The sequence below is a fragment of the Protopterus annectens genome, chromosome 17.part0 (genome assembly GCF_019279795.1).
Source record: "Protopterus annectens isolate FY-2018-M chromosome 17.part0, PAN1.0, whole genome shotgun sequence".
NCBI lineage: Eukaryota > Metazoa > Chordata > Ceratodontiformes > Protopteridae > Protopterus > Protopterus annectens.
Window position 1 is genome coordinate 539,076,238 of NC_056751.1, and position 14,777 is coordinate 539,091,014.

A 14,777-nucleotide genomic window follows, 5' to 3' on the forward strand; every position below is an offset into this window, starting at 1 on the left:
TATTTTGCTTGGTTTGTAATAAAAGCTTGTGTATGTAACTTGGTTATCGCATTTTGGATTATATACATTTGATAAGGAGGACATCCTTTATTGGTACCTTGCAGCATTTTTCTTTAAGGTGGTTGATGGTGACTGGAATTTTGTAGTAAAAACAGATGTGAACCTGAACAAGTGCTTGTCGCTATTTACTGTTACTCTACTTCATTGCAAAAGATTTACGGGATTTCTTTTCAAAAGTTAATACAGCTATTCAGTCATGGTGAAGTAATTTCTTTTATTATGATGAATCAATACGCTGGCAAAACATAATTAGTAGAAACAGATTAGCAACATTTGCACTTAGATGACACAAACAGGGCAATAGCTATTAAAAAAGTTACTTTCCTGGTGTCACTGTGACTGGCAGACAATCAAATCAGATAAAAGCAAATCAAATCTATAGCAGCTATGTGCAGTCTTTATCAGTCAAGTCCAGTCCAGTCGAAATCATTTATGAAACCAAATTTTTCTTCACTCTGCTCTTACTAACATCACTAGTATAAAATGTGCAAAATGTAAAGAAAGCACCAGGCACTGTTATTCCTTTTCAGAGTTCTATGACATTGAAGGTTAAACTAATCGTACTGGATTACTACACTTCTAACAGCATTTGTTACACATCATGGCAGTATCTGGTCTGCTGAAAACAGGCTATAGCTGGACACCATGGTTAGTGAGCAGAAGATAAATGATGGCTTTTAGAAAAATTGTTAGGCATGTTGTATGGATTTCTTGCTGTAAATGATATTTTCATCAGGCGCTTCCTGTAGATTGTTTCACCTGTGGAATGCTAAGGTACTGATTAGTGTTTTTTATTTTCTGAGCCCATTTTCTAATCTTAAATAAAAATCAATAAACTATTTGAAAAGCAGATTCAGTGTCATACCTTATCAAATAACTAGCTCAACAGTACAAATAACAGACACGTCACACGAGCAAGAATTGTTGAAAAGTGCAATGACATTGGGCTAACAATCAGCTGATCCAGATAAAAGAAGTAAATTAAGCCTACTAAAATATCTAGTACTAGAAATAATTTTCCAGGATGAACAGCTTTATCATAATATTTTGCTTGAACACTGGCAAGATTACTCCCTGAGTATGCAAGAACAGAATAGGTATGACTGAAAAAGAAGTTATGTTCTTACCATAACGTTCCATGTTTTTTGTCCTGTATCTCGCCTTCCTTCTTTCTGGTTGGGTTCGGAGCTGATCTCGGCTCCGATTTGGCCATTTCTAAAGCTCGATGAGTTCTAACTGACTCGGGGCTCACCCCTTATCCCAGCATGCATAGTGGTAGCTACCCAGATCTCGTTTGTGATAACCAACCACTATATAAGGGGGAAAAACATATATATATATATATATATATATATATATATATATACACACCCAATAAAAGAGGTAAGTAACAATAAGGCTCCTTGTACCAACAGGAAAAGAAAACAAGGTGACAAAGAGAACATGAAAGGTTGAAAGGCAAAAGATACCCAGCCATATCAGCCAAAATATAAATTCCTTTCAATCATCCTGGATGGGGGAAGGAGGGAGGGAAGCAAGAAGGAAAGCGAGATGCAGGACAACAAACCTGGAACATTATGGTAAGAACATAACTTCTTTATGTTATGTAGTCCATCTCGCCTTCCTTCTTTCTGGTTGGGACAGCGTCCCTAACACCTAAATCCTGGGTGACTCACTGGAAGAGAGACTTCAGAACTGTGGAACTAAAGGATGCCCTGTTGTGAGAAGCTATGTCCACTTTGTAATGAGTAATGAAGGTATAGGAAGTAGCCCATGTTGCTGCTGTGCAAATAGTATCTAAATGAAGCTAAGCTTGAAAGGCTATGGAGGTAGCAAGGACCTAGTGGAATGTCCCCTGACTTTCTCTGGACGTGAGTAATAGTACTAGGCAACCATTTTCAAAGAGTCACTTTGGAAACTGATGAGCCTTGTTTGCTCTAAGAAAAGGATACAAACAGTTGATCTGATTTTCTGATGTCCTTGGTCCTTTGAAGATAAAATCGTAATTGCCTGTGGACATCCAATTGATGTAATTTGTACTCTGCCTTGTTGCCATAATTTGGAAAGAAAACAGGAAGTTCAATTGACTGATTCAAATTATATTCTGAGCAGACTTTTGGTAAAAAGGAAGGATTAGTCCTAAGAGAGACTCTATCCTTGTGAAAAATCATATAAGGCAGACAGATGGAAAGCGCTTGTAACTCAGAGACCCACCTAGCTGATGTAATTGCGACTAAGAAGAGAGTCTTCCATGATAAGACATTTATAGGATAAGAAGCAGCTGGCTCAAAGGGAGGAAGGATCAGAGCAGCTAGTACTAGGTTTAAATCCCAAGGATGGAAAGGTTCTCAAATAGGAGGCCTTAATAGTATAACACCTTTCAAAAAGGCCTTGCATAACTTATGGGACATGACATTAGAACCTAGGAGTCCCACATGAAAGTTAGAAATAGCAGCCAGTCGAACAGGAATTGTAGCAGCCTTTGCTCCTTTTTTGAAGGTTTCTGCCAGGAAGTCCAAGATTTTTGCAATTAAATCTGTAAAGGGATCAATGTCATTTTGCTCGGCCCAGAAGGAAAACCTCTTCTATTTAGTAGAGTAAAGCTTCCTAGTAGTTGGTTTATGGGAAAGAGACTAAAATATGTTGAACCATCGGAGAGATATCAGGGAGCTAGGATCAGAAGTGGAGAAACCTTTGAGAGTTGGAATGGAAGGAGGAAGAGCACCCGACTGATGTGTCAGAAGGTCTGGAACCAGGTCCAGAATCCAAGGCTCCTCTAGCAGGTAATGTGATAGGAATGGGAACCATATCTGGCGAGGTCAGTACTGAGCAATGAGGATCAGTTTGCAACTCAGCAACTTTGCTTTCTGAAGAACTTTTGGAATTAAAGGAAAGGGGGGGAAAGCATAAAGGATCCCAGGGGGCCAATCGTGGACCAGTCTTCTCTGGGTGACTGTCCCGGAGGGGGAACTAGGGCAAAATAGCTGCTGCATTTGTTATTTAGGTGAGAGGCAAAGATATTGCAGAGTGGCTGGCCCCATCTGTGTAAAATCATATCTGCCACATCTTGTTTCAGAGACCATTTGTGGGGCGTGAGAATTGCCCTGCTGAGCTTGTCCGCTATCAAGTTGGACTTCCTCAGAATGTGCATTGCAACCAGAAAATGCTGAGAGGAAATCACCCATTGCCATACCCGAAGGGCCTCCCAACATAAGGGATAGGATTTGGTTCCGCCCTGGTTGTTGATATACCACACTACTGACATGAGGTCCGTCTGAATTGCTATATGGCCCAAAGGGAGAGAGTGATGAAGTGCTTGCAATGCTGGTAACAGCACTCTCATCTCCAGGACATTAATGTGCAAATGGTACTCATGAGGTTGCCAATTTCCTTGGACTGTCTGCCCTAGATAATGCCCCCCACCCTATCTGGGAAGCGTCTATGGTCACTGTGGCTATTGGAAGAGAGGCTACAAAGGGTCTGTCCAGAGTGACTAGGGGAGAGTGGAGCCACCACTGTAGAGCTTTCTTGCAAGTATTCATGATTAAGATCAAGTGTGACATTGCCAAATCCTGATATGACCACTGAGTGAAGAGGAGCCATTGCAGAATCCTCATGTGATAATGGGCTAGCGGAACTAGAGTAATGGCTGCCACCATTAACCCCAAGACTTTCAGGACAAATCAAGCCTGAACCTTTGATTTTAACAAAAGAAGAGACACCTGACCTCGAATGGCAAGCACTCTTTCTTGTGGAAGCTTCGCTATCATGTCTCTTGTGTTTAGCTGAGCGCCTATGAAAGTAATACACCGAGAGGGCAACAAGGCAGATTTTTCATATTTTATTGTGATTCCTAGGCATGCACAAGTGTGAATTGTGTGGTTTCTGGCCATTAGGAGATGATGTTTGGTGGTGGCAGAGTGGAGCCAGTCATCCAGATAAGGAAACACCTAGAATCCCAAACATCTCAGGTGAGCCGTGACTACTGCCATGCATTTGGAGAACTTAATGACTGGCTCCCAGCCAGAAGTGTAAATGTCTCCTGGACTGCCTGTCCATTTTTATGTGGTTGTACACATCTTGAAGATCGATAGAGCACATCCAATCATCCTGACCCAAAAAAGGGTAGAATGGACTGCAGTGTCACCATCTGGAACTTGGTCTTCTTTACTGACCTGTTTAACTTGCTGAGATCCAAGATCGGTCCCCAGCCCCTGTCTTCTTTGGAACTAAAAAGAACCTTGAGTAAGTTCCGGATTCTATGTGGTCTGCGGCAACTTCCTGAATGGCTCTTTTTTGCAGAAAAGCTTTTACTTCTACGGGTGCTTGATCCCGAAGATTGGGTGGGACATCTGGGACTGTTAATTTTTGACATTTTGGGGGTGCTTGGGTGAAGGGAATTTTGTAGCCCCTGGATATTATGCACTGTACCCATTTGTCTTTTGTTATATCTTGCCAGGCTCTTGGGTACAGTGAAATTCTGCCCCCGACTGCCTCCGGAGGTGAGCAGCCGGGCATTTCATCAGGGATTCTGAAAGGGACTGGCAAAGAACGTATCTCTGTCACCCTGTTGCGGACCCCCCCCCTTGCTGCGATGTCAGCATCTCCTGTTATTTCCCCCTCTGCCTCTGGGGGAATTTTCACCATGAGTGTCCGGTGAAGCTCCCTGGGATTTACAGAACCACATTTTACCACTCTATTGGCCTTTGGGATAAGGCCAGGATGGAGTGGAAGAACGGACTCCTACGGCAGTGAGAGTTTTGCCATCACGTTCACTCCTGGTAAGAGTCTCGAACTTGTGGCCCAAACAAGGCCGAGCTGTCAAAGGGGGCATTCGTAAAGGAGGACTTAAAGGGCTCCGCAAATTGACAAAGGCGCATCCAGGAGTGTCTGCAAAGAGCTACTCCTGTGCCTGCAGCCCTGCTCACTCTAATTGCTGCATAAGAAATGAAGCGCATGGAGGAGTTGACAATGGAGGTTAGGGTCGCTAGCTGGTTAGTGGACTTGGAAGCCGCTCCCTCAGCTGAAGGATCCTGGAGGGTATCTCCCAACTCTTTAAGGAGATCCCTCTGAAGCCTTGTAAAATGCATGAAATAGTTCAGCGACCAGAGAGTAAAGGCCGCTGAAGAGAAAACATGCTTCCCATACCTATCCATGTCCCTAGACTCCTTATTTTGGAGATGGATAGAATAGGAAGTCTCCGCAAGTTCCTTCTTGGTGGCTGCTGCCACCACAATAGCATCAACTGGCACCCCTTTGGAGAGGAAGGACTTGTCATCTGGTGCAGTAATAAATTTGTTTGGCCTTCACGGAATAGGCGCTATGGACTCTGGAGCAGTCCAAGCCTTTCGACTCATGGCAGTCAAAAGTGAGTTGAAAGGCTTAGACACCCAGGAGGTGGAAGGTCGGGAAGCAAATGCATCCAGGTACACAGACTCATCCTCAGAAGGGGCAAGGGACTTCCAGTTTCCCCTCTGTCTAAGGATCTCCAGAATGTCTGAGAATGAGACATCTTCAGAGGGGGACCATGGGGACCCTTCTGAGTCATCCAAGTCCTTGTCAGAGGTGACAGACTCAGGGAAGTCCACATGTTTCCTCTTACATTTTTTCTTCCTGGGAACCTCCTCTGAGGCATGCTCAGGAAAGGTCTCAGAAGAAGAGGGGTCACCTAATGGGGCATCTTGGGACATAGGTTCCCCTACACCTGGGATGGAGAGAAGGATCCGAGGCAGACACAAGTATCGACAGGGACGGAGCCAATGGAGCCGAGGGTGGGGCCGTCTCGATGGACAGCACACTCCTCATCACCTTGAAGGCACTGCGGTCTGAAACGAATGGAGGATCCAGCTCCAAGGATCCTGGAGACCTCCTCCACACCAAAGGCAATTGCTCCAAGGCAGATGTGGGAGCCGAACTCACCTGTGCCGAAGCTCTAAGAGGGAGAGCGGGGTCGGACAAGGGTCCAATGCCACTTCCCCCTAGGAGCCAACGAGGGAGTCTCGGCACCCAGACCTCTCGATGGAGTGGGCTTTCGAAGAGGTCAGAGTGAATGTTGGAACCGACAGAGCAAGGGTTGTTGGAACTGACGGTTCCACCACTACTACCTCCATGCACTCCGGCTCCGAACTGGATGCAGTCGGAGGACAAACCGAGATAGAAGCTGGACCGGACAATGAAGCCACTTCCTCCTGGGCTGACCCTGACAATAATTGAGCAAACACCCGTGTCTTGAGTAGCCTCTTCACCACTCTCTCCACATCATCATCCAATAAACTCCTAGATAATCGAGAGGAGTGGGCCGAGGACCGGTGACTACCTGCTTCTGATTGTAATAATGGTGACTGAGGCATGGATCTCACTGGTTCCATGAAGGAGATCTCGACCTCTTATGAGTCCAGGATGGCTCTGAAGCCACAGATAGAGCCGCTGGAGCAGTGGAATCCTCAGAGACAACAATCTGCTCTGAAGGATCCGAAGATTTTGATTTTGCCTTTGTCGGCACTGTAGGTGGAGCCGACAGAGAAGCTTGTTTATCATCAGATTTTGAAAGTTGAGTAACCAAAGCAACCTCAACCTGAGGTTTTAACAACCCTCTCAGGATCAAATTATTAAGCCTCTCATGCAACACTCGTGCACTGAAAGCATGGCACACAGAGCACGAATCTTGGAGGTGGACCGCACCTAAACAGTAAACGTAACTCATGTGCCCATCTGTAAGGGACATTTTTTGGCAACATGAGTCACATTTTTTAAAGCCTGACTGCTTTGTAGACTCTTTAGACATAATTACACACAAAAAAGAATGTGCTAAAGGAAAGAGATTTTATTATTATTATTTTTTTTTTTAAAGACGGAGAGAAGATAAGGACGGAAAGCCTCTAATTTAAATGGCTAAAACCTCCCAAAGGGAGAAAGCCTGTAACTTAAACGTCTTTTTCCCTAAGAAGCAGGGAGGGACAGGGAAAGAACAACCCTGAAGAAAAAATGATCCGCCAACAAAACACAGACGAAATGGGCCTGAGAAGAAACAGCTTATAAGAACCACAATAACTGTAAACCAGTATAGGGGTAATACGATAGTTAAACTCTAACTAACAATACCAGTTGCACCTGAATAAACAGCTATTTTGATAGAAAAAATTAAACTACTTAGCCTGAGCCAGCAGAACACAATCTCGACACTGCAAGCAGCAAATGAGATCTAGGTAGCTACTGCTATGCATGCTGGGATAAGGGGTGAGCCTCGAGCCAGTTAGGACTCTTTGAGCTTTAGAAGTGGCTGAGTCAGAGCCGAGATCGGCTCTGAACCCAACCAGAAAGAAGGAAGGCGAGATGGACAACATAACATCAGATGTTACATATCTGATACTCAAGAACTGTTAACCAAATAGAGACTGTCAGAAGTCAAACAGACCAGTACAATTGGGGATGAAAGTGAAGCAAACCATTAACAGTATTCATTAGCTGCAGACAAAAATACTTATTCCAGGACAAGAAACAAAATAGTTCTAGGATATATTCATATGCATGTTATGCTATTTCATAGCAGAAACCCTGTAGGACAACCATTTTTGTTGTAGGGTGAACTCATTCATGAAAGAAAAAGTAAGAGACATCTGATACCTTCCAGATGTACTCTCCCATGGGGTATAAATGCAATATTTCTATGGACTATTAAAATATTTAGACTATGAGTGGGCAAAGCTTAACAAGCCAAGGACTGGAATCCCCAAATTTTATTTGCCAAAACAAACAAACAAAAAAGACTGAAAAAAAAAAAAAACTTTTTAAGTGTTTTTTGCAGGGAGGCAAGCCTGTCCTGCACTGCCCAATGTGGGGGCTAGCCTCCCACACCCCAAACTTATATATACAAACTCCATGATCATAACAACTCAAAGAAGGCGGCAGAACTTGCCAACAGTAATTTCCTATGGAGGAACCTAGATCATCAGCAGGCTGAACGTCTGGCAACCGAAACTTGGGAGTTTAATCCTCATCCACCTGTAGGCCATCCATGCAGAATTTATAAAACCCTGCAGAAAGGAAGGTGGTGAAAATGTGTTTACTCTATATAAATACTACTAGGGTATCTTAACCATACTTGCTAGTAAATAAAACTTATACTCTCAGACAGAAAGATATGTGACTGATAGTAAAAGTGAGCAGCCAATCAGAGGAAGTTCACTTAATGCATTACCTGATATGTATGGTAAGTGTTGTGGTGCTCCATTGACATTCACTTGGCTTGCCGAAATTAGAATCAAATCCTGCATGTGAAAAAGAGATTTATCAGTTAAATATTTAATAATTAAGTGCATGCTACAGTTTTCACTAACAATATATTTATGAATACTTCATCTGAAAACACCAGATACAAAATTGCACGATCTGACATTCCCTCAACTTGTTTGCTCAAAAAAAAAGTCGAGACAAATCCAAAACTAATAGGGGTCAAAGTCCCAAAATCACAAATTTCAAATATTACTCTAATTCACTTAAAGGTTAACAGAAATGAAAGATATGTACTTGCCATAATGATAAATCCATGTTTTCCTATTTTTGACTGGTTCAAGGTTTGGGGTTGTGGGATCCGGCTAGATTGGATCTCAGTGCCTTATACCAGAGTATTGTATCAGAGAACTCTGACTCCTCCTACCCACAACTCCTTTCTCCTAGCTAATTCACCTCAGATTACGTTTGCTGACTATTTCCATCATATCCTTAATAACATTAAAATATAATAAAGAGGGAGTTCACAACATTGTTGACTACGGAATGACATGTGGAACAGAAAACAGACAGGGTCCAGCCAAGGTCTGATCAAGCACCAGAAGATGTAAAATGGCAATTTGGAATGGGGAAGGAGGGAGGGATGTTGAAATAGATCTGTGTTGCCCTGTTTTTTTCTATCATTAGGGTAGGTACATAACTTTCTTATCTGATGTTGTCTATTTTCATCTGATTCAACATTTGTGACAGATTCCCAAACTGCCTATAAAGGGTCTGGGTAGATTCAAGGAAGGACATTTCTGAGAATGGCAGAGCAAAGAGTGCTGGAGCTCCAGAATGCACATCCAGTTTGTAATAAGATACAAAGGTGAGAGCTGTTGACCAATTTGCTGATGCACAGATGTCACTGACAAGTACTCTTTTTGCAAATGATGTTGAAGTGGCCATTACTCTAGGAGTGAGCCTTAGGCTTTGAATATAAAAACAACCCTTGTGTCTTGTAAACAAAGGAAATGCAATCTGCCACCCACCTAGAAAGAGTGACTTTTGACACTTGCTGTCCTAGTTTTGTCTTGGAAAAGGATACAAACAGCTGGTCAGATTTTCTAATGTCTTTTGTACAATGTAAATAAAATCTAAGTCATCTCTGCACATTTATTTATGTATTTATCTGCCTTTGTTAACCGGGTTTCTGCTCTGGTTTGGAGGCCCATTTTTAATGGAGACCTGAGGAGAAAAGGTCCTTAAACACATGATAAAAAAGATGATGCCAAAAATAATACACATATATCATAACAAAACCAAGTTAAATTGCAAGTTTAAAAACATAAAAAAGGGCAAGATAAAAAGACGTGAGTAACAACATTAATGCCTTGTAGATAATCATTAAAAGTATCGACAAATCTCCACAAACACGATAAAAAGATGATTCCAAAAAAATAATACACATATATCATAACCATACCAACTTACATTGCAAATGTAGGAAGTTTAAAAAGGGCAAGACAAAGAGATGTGAATAACAACATTAATGGCTTGTAGAAATCATTACAAGTATGCATTTTGTGCATGTACAACAACAAAATGATAAAGATCGAGTTGGTGGAACAAAACAGAATAGTAAGTGGAGTGCAGAGAAGAGTGAAGAATAATTGAAGAGACAGAGAACAGCAAAGAGTGGCAGTTGTGTCAGTTATAGTGGGTGGACTGGAAGGAGAGGTGGTAAAGATAGAGTGGAGAGGAGGAAAGAGTTGGGGTGGCCAGGGAAATAAGAAGTAAAATAGGGGCAAAGTTGGGAGGAAACTAGTTTTTTAAGAGTGCTCAGTAGTGTGGCTATGGATTCACAGGATTGTAAGTATATATAATGTATGAAGGTAATAGTTCTGGTGTGGTAGTGGCAGATTAGGTGGGGTGGTGGCAGGTGCAGGAGGGAGAGTTGACTTGGTATTTTTGAAGAGGAGTGGAGATCAGATATGTTGTAGGTTAGATGGGAGTTTGTTCCAGGTTTGAGATATGAAGCATTTATAAAGTAACCTGCCTATAGTTTTGTTGGACTTGTAGGTATTCAGTAGTGCTTGGTCAGTGCTATGGAGAGATTGTGCAGGTTTTGTAGAGGGTAGGAGGGTGAACAGGGAGGGGCAGTTTTCTGGTTTATAGAACAGAGAATGTGCAATTTGTAGCTGTGAAAGTTGGAGTAGTTGTATGGAGGGCATGTTCACCCTTGGTAGAAAAATATGGAAAGAATACAGGCAAGTCAAAATGTCAATTTACATTTGTTTCAGATGCCGCCTTTAGAAGGAAGGAGGGGGTTGTTCTCACTGAAACTCTATCCTTGTGGAAAATAAAAAAGGGTAGCTTGCATGAAAGTGCTTGCAGTTCCAAAACTCATTTTGCTGAAGTGATGGCACAGTGCAGTGAAAGGATTCAGACTCATGAGTGTTGGCTTCGGAAAAGGAGCTGGTGTAGAACAAGATGGGAGAGGGGTGAAGAGTCCATTCCCGGTCCTCCTCTGGGGGATGGTGCAAAGAGAACTCCCAGCTGAATCTATGTCCTCAGGAATTTTCTTGTCGTGCAGTCAACATCTATCTTGGTAAGGCTTATGGTAGATCGACCAGACCTTAATGAATAAATTACAGATGCCAGTCTCGATGGTAGCTTGTGTTGGAGTATGGGTAAATGCAACCTGGGTCTAAATGGCCCAGGAGAAAAAGTAGGCTTTGGAGTGGAGTTCAAATCCAAGTTGCAAATGGATTCAACTGCCTGGACAACTTAGGTGCTGGGCCTGGGAAAGTAGTGATCTGGACACCTTTCCCTTGACTTTTCTGCCTTCCTCTTTTGTCTCTTCTCATCTGGTTTATCTCTGTATTTTTGTCTGGATCTTTCTCTTTCTTTTTCCTTCCTCTTCTCAGTACAGGGAGAAGTGAATGGTTGTTTAGATTCAGAGGACATGGTAGACCCTGTCTGAGGGGGGGCTATAAACCATTGAAGATCAGCTTCTCCTTTGTGCCTTAGAGTGCACTAGTTTCAAAAGTGGCACAGATGCTGCAGCTGTCCTGAAGATGAGAGGAACCTACACAGTAGAGAGAAAGGGAATGGGGGTCTTAGGAAGGAATCGTGTGTCCACAAGCTGAACACTTCTTAAATCCAGTAGGCTTGTCAGGCATCAGAACTATATTCTAGAAAAAAAATAACCCAAGTAATATGCATCACACAGAAAAGCTCTACACACTATTAAATATTTTTTGAAAGCATTTGTTGAAAAACTTATACTGGGGGAAAACAGTTCTTAACACTAAGAGGAAAACTACATTTCAAAACCACACTATAGCAGTAACTAATATCAACTATGAATATACACACACACATATATATGGGTCCACTTCTAAATCTTGAAAGCTCATAATCTCAAAATTCAAAATACTGAGTCCAAAATCTTGAAAGTTCAAAATACTAAACACTCAAAATATTGAATTTCATAATATCAAAAAAAAAAAAACAGAGTACACCAACACTTACAATATTCCAGCACAACTACATAACAAAACATATTACTCTTCTCCAACTATAAGCAGGAGGGCAAGCCCCCCCTGCACTGCTCATGTGGGGGGGGCTGCACCCCCCCCTGCTACTTAAATATTTCAACTCCAAGATCGCAATCCACAGATGAAAATGGCAAACATACCATTACATGCTTCATGACTGCCTGTTGTAACCTTAGCCATGTTCCCTTTTAATTTGCTATACAACAACATAACTCATCTTAGTGTAGTAAAGTGTGATCTCGGAGTTGATATATGTAAGTAGCAGGTGGTGTGAGGGGTGCAGGGAGGCTTGCCCTCCTGGTAATAGTTGGAGTAAACTAATATGCTTTGTCTTTTATTTGTTTCTCTATGTACTTCTGGTGGAGTATAGTAAGTGTTGGTATCCTGTAGCTTTTTTCGATAATATGAAATTCAGTATTTTGAACTTTCAAGATTTTGGACTCAGCATTTTGAATTTCGAGATTATGACCTTTCAAGATTTAGAAGTGGACCCATATATATCATACTAGAAAATTCTACTATACCACACTGTATTAACTAGAAAAAATGGTATTTTTTGTCCTAGGTATATCTACCATTTTTAAACTAACTTTAAAAGTAAGCAAGGCCTAACTCTGCTTAACAATTCTACATGTAAAGGGAGAAGTAGAAGATTTTACTCAAAAAATTGCTTTCACTTATCATGAATGCTCAGGGATCTCACAGGACACTTCTGGTCAAACAGGCAGCAAACAAGATTTGAGGTAAATCAGCTAGGAGGAGGTAATGGTGGGTAGGGAAGGACTCAGAGTTCTCACATCCAGTACTCTGCTTTAAGGTGCCATGGTTAGATCCGACTGGATATATCAGCTCCAAACATACAAAAATAGACAACATCAGATCAATAAGTTTTACATCAAAAAGCATTTTTTAAACAATAAGAAATATAAAACTCTAATGATTGTCATTATTGACTAACTATAATCCTCAATGATTTACTAGAAAATCAAAAATGTTACAAGGGAAAGGGAAAAATTAAAACAAAATCAGTGTCATTCTGCAAAATCAGGGATAATTGAGAGGTGTACCACTGACTGCTTATACTACTTAAAATACTGAAATATTGACCATAAACATAATATTTTCAATATGTTAACCTTGTGCATTTAAAATATGAATAGTGTGTAAATTCTTATATCTCCTACCATTTGTTAAGAATGTGTGCAAATGAATATTCCTCACTGTGGATATATACAAATGTGCCTGATGTGCTTGCTTATACCTGGACACCTATAAATCTACTGTTATTGCTTATGTCTAAATACATTTTTTTGTACTAATCAATTGAATATGCTACTTGCCCGTGTTTATATCGGATTTGAGACTGAGCAATCACATTGCTGTACTGTATTTACATATGTACTATACCTGATTGGCAGTCTCCTCTGTGTACTAGTTGATTTTTATGCTGTGCTTATATACTACACCTGCATAATTATTCCCTCATTGTAATTGTGACTGAACAGTTATGTCTATGTATTTGTCAATGTAATACCAAACATGTATGTACTTGTATTTGTCTTGTGACTGCATATCTGCACTTCTGCACTACAGCGTATGCTTTGTTTGCCAATGCACATATACACCTTGTATTCAGATCATGGCTGAAAAGGTTCCCTGCACCAGGCCACTTACCCAGTTATCAAATTTAAATAAATAAATAAATAAACAACATGTAGGCAAATTCCTGATCATTATTTGTACATATAATTTTGCATGATATCTTATGTAATTGGAAGGAAATTAGGGTTGCCACCTTTTCAAATGGCCAGAGTGGGACATTTTCGGTAAAAACATCAGATTTTACAGGCCGACACATACCCACGGTCAGTACAAAGGACAGAAATTAACTTTTTTGCCTAAATAAAAGCTTATTATTGTAGCATTTTAGTTGATTATTCTGTTTCTTATAACATTTAGGTATTTTAGATACAGAATGTTTTATGCAATTATTACATACAATATAGGAAATAATTTTGTCCTACAATCTCAGGACATTTGCCATTTTTAAAATTTTTTTGTCAGGACACAACTGCCCAAAGAGGGACTGTCCCTCGCAAAGTGGGACAGGTGGTAACCCTAAAGGAAATAAAAGGGACACCAGCCCTCTTGCAATTTCTCACTGAGAACATAGTTTTCATATAGTAGAAATTAATTTAAATTCTAATTAAATAAATAAATTAATATAATTCTTCTCCTTTCAGCTGCTCCTATGAAGGGTCTCCACAGCAGATCATTGGTTTGCAGAACAAGCGGCGGTAGAGTTTTTACGATGTGAAGTTGCCAGTCCGGCACCCCACCTTCCCCAGAAGACACACACACACACACACACACACACACACACACACACACACACACACACACACACACACACACACACCTACTACAGATGATCGAACTTTTAAAACATTGACTTTCATATGGCCCAGACCATATGATCAAAGTTTCAAAAATTCGAACACCTGAGAAAAAAAAGGAAAAGAAAACAAAAAAATGATCCTGAATGTTTTTAGAAGGGGGCAAGCCCCCCTGCACCCCCCCCCCCCCCCCTTCTATTTAAATATACCAACTCCGAGATCGCACTACAGTGAGGAAAAGGAAAATCTTCCCATTCCATGCTGTATGAATATCTCCATTCAGAATGTTCGAAGTTTTAAAACTTCGATCATATGGTCTCGGCCATATGAAAGTCGAAGTTTTAAAAGTTCAATCATCTGAAGGGGACCAACATGCACACACAGCCAATTTAGAATGTCCAATACACCTGGAGTCTTTCTTGGGAATGTGGCAGGAAACCACAGCACCTGGAGAAAACCCCCACGAACACAGGGAGGACATGCAGACTCTGCACAGAATGCACCCCAGCCAAGAATTGAACCAGAAAACCTCTTGCTGTGAGTTGACAAT

The 14,777-nt window shown here is 41.2% G+C and overlaps 1 protein-coding gene across 1 annotated transcript in view; it reads right to left on the minus strand.

The window, feature by feature from the left end:
- Window positions 1-14,777, minus strand: part of LOC122791453 (mucin-6-like) — a 1,454,314-nt gene that overhangs the window by 1,109,285 nt on the left and 330,252 nt on the right. Inside the window, exon 12 of the mRNA XM_044059198.1 lies at window positions 8,258-8,327. Coding sequence (XP_043915133.1) covers window positions 8,258-8,327 — 70 coding nt within the window. The remainder of the gene's footprint in view (window positions 1-8,257; window positions 8,328-14,777) is intronic.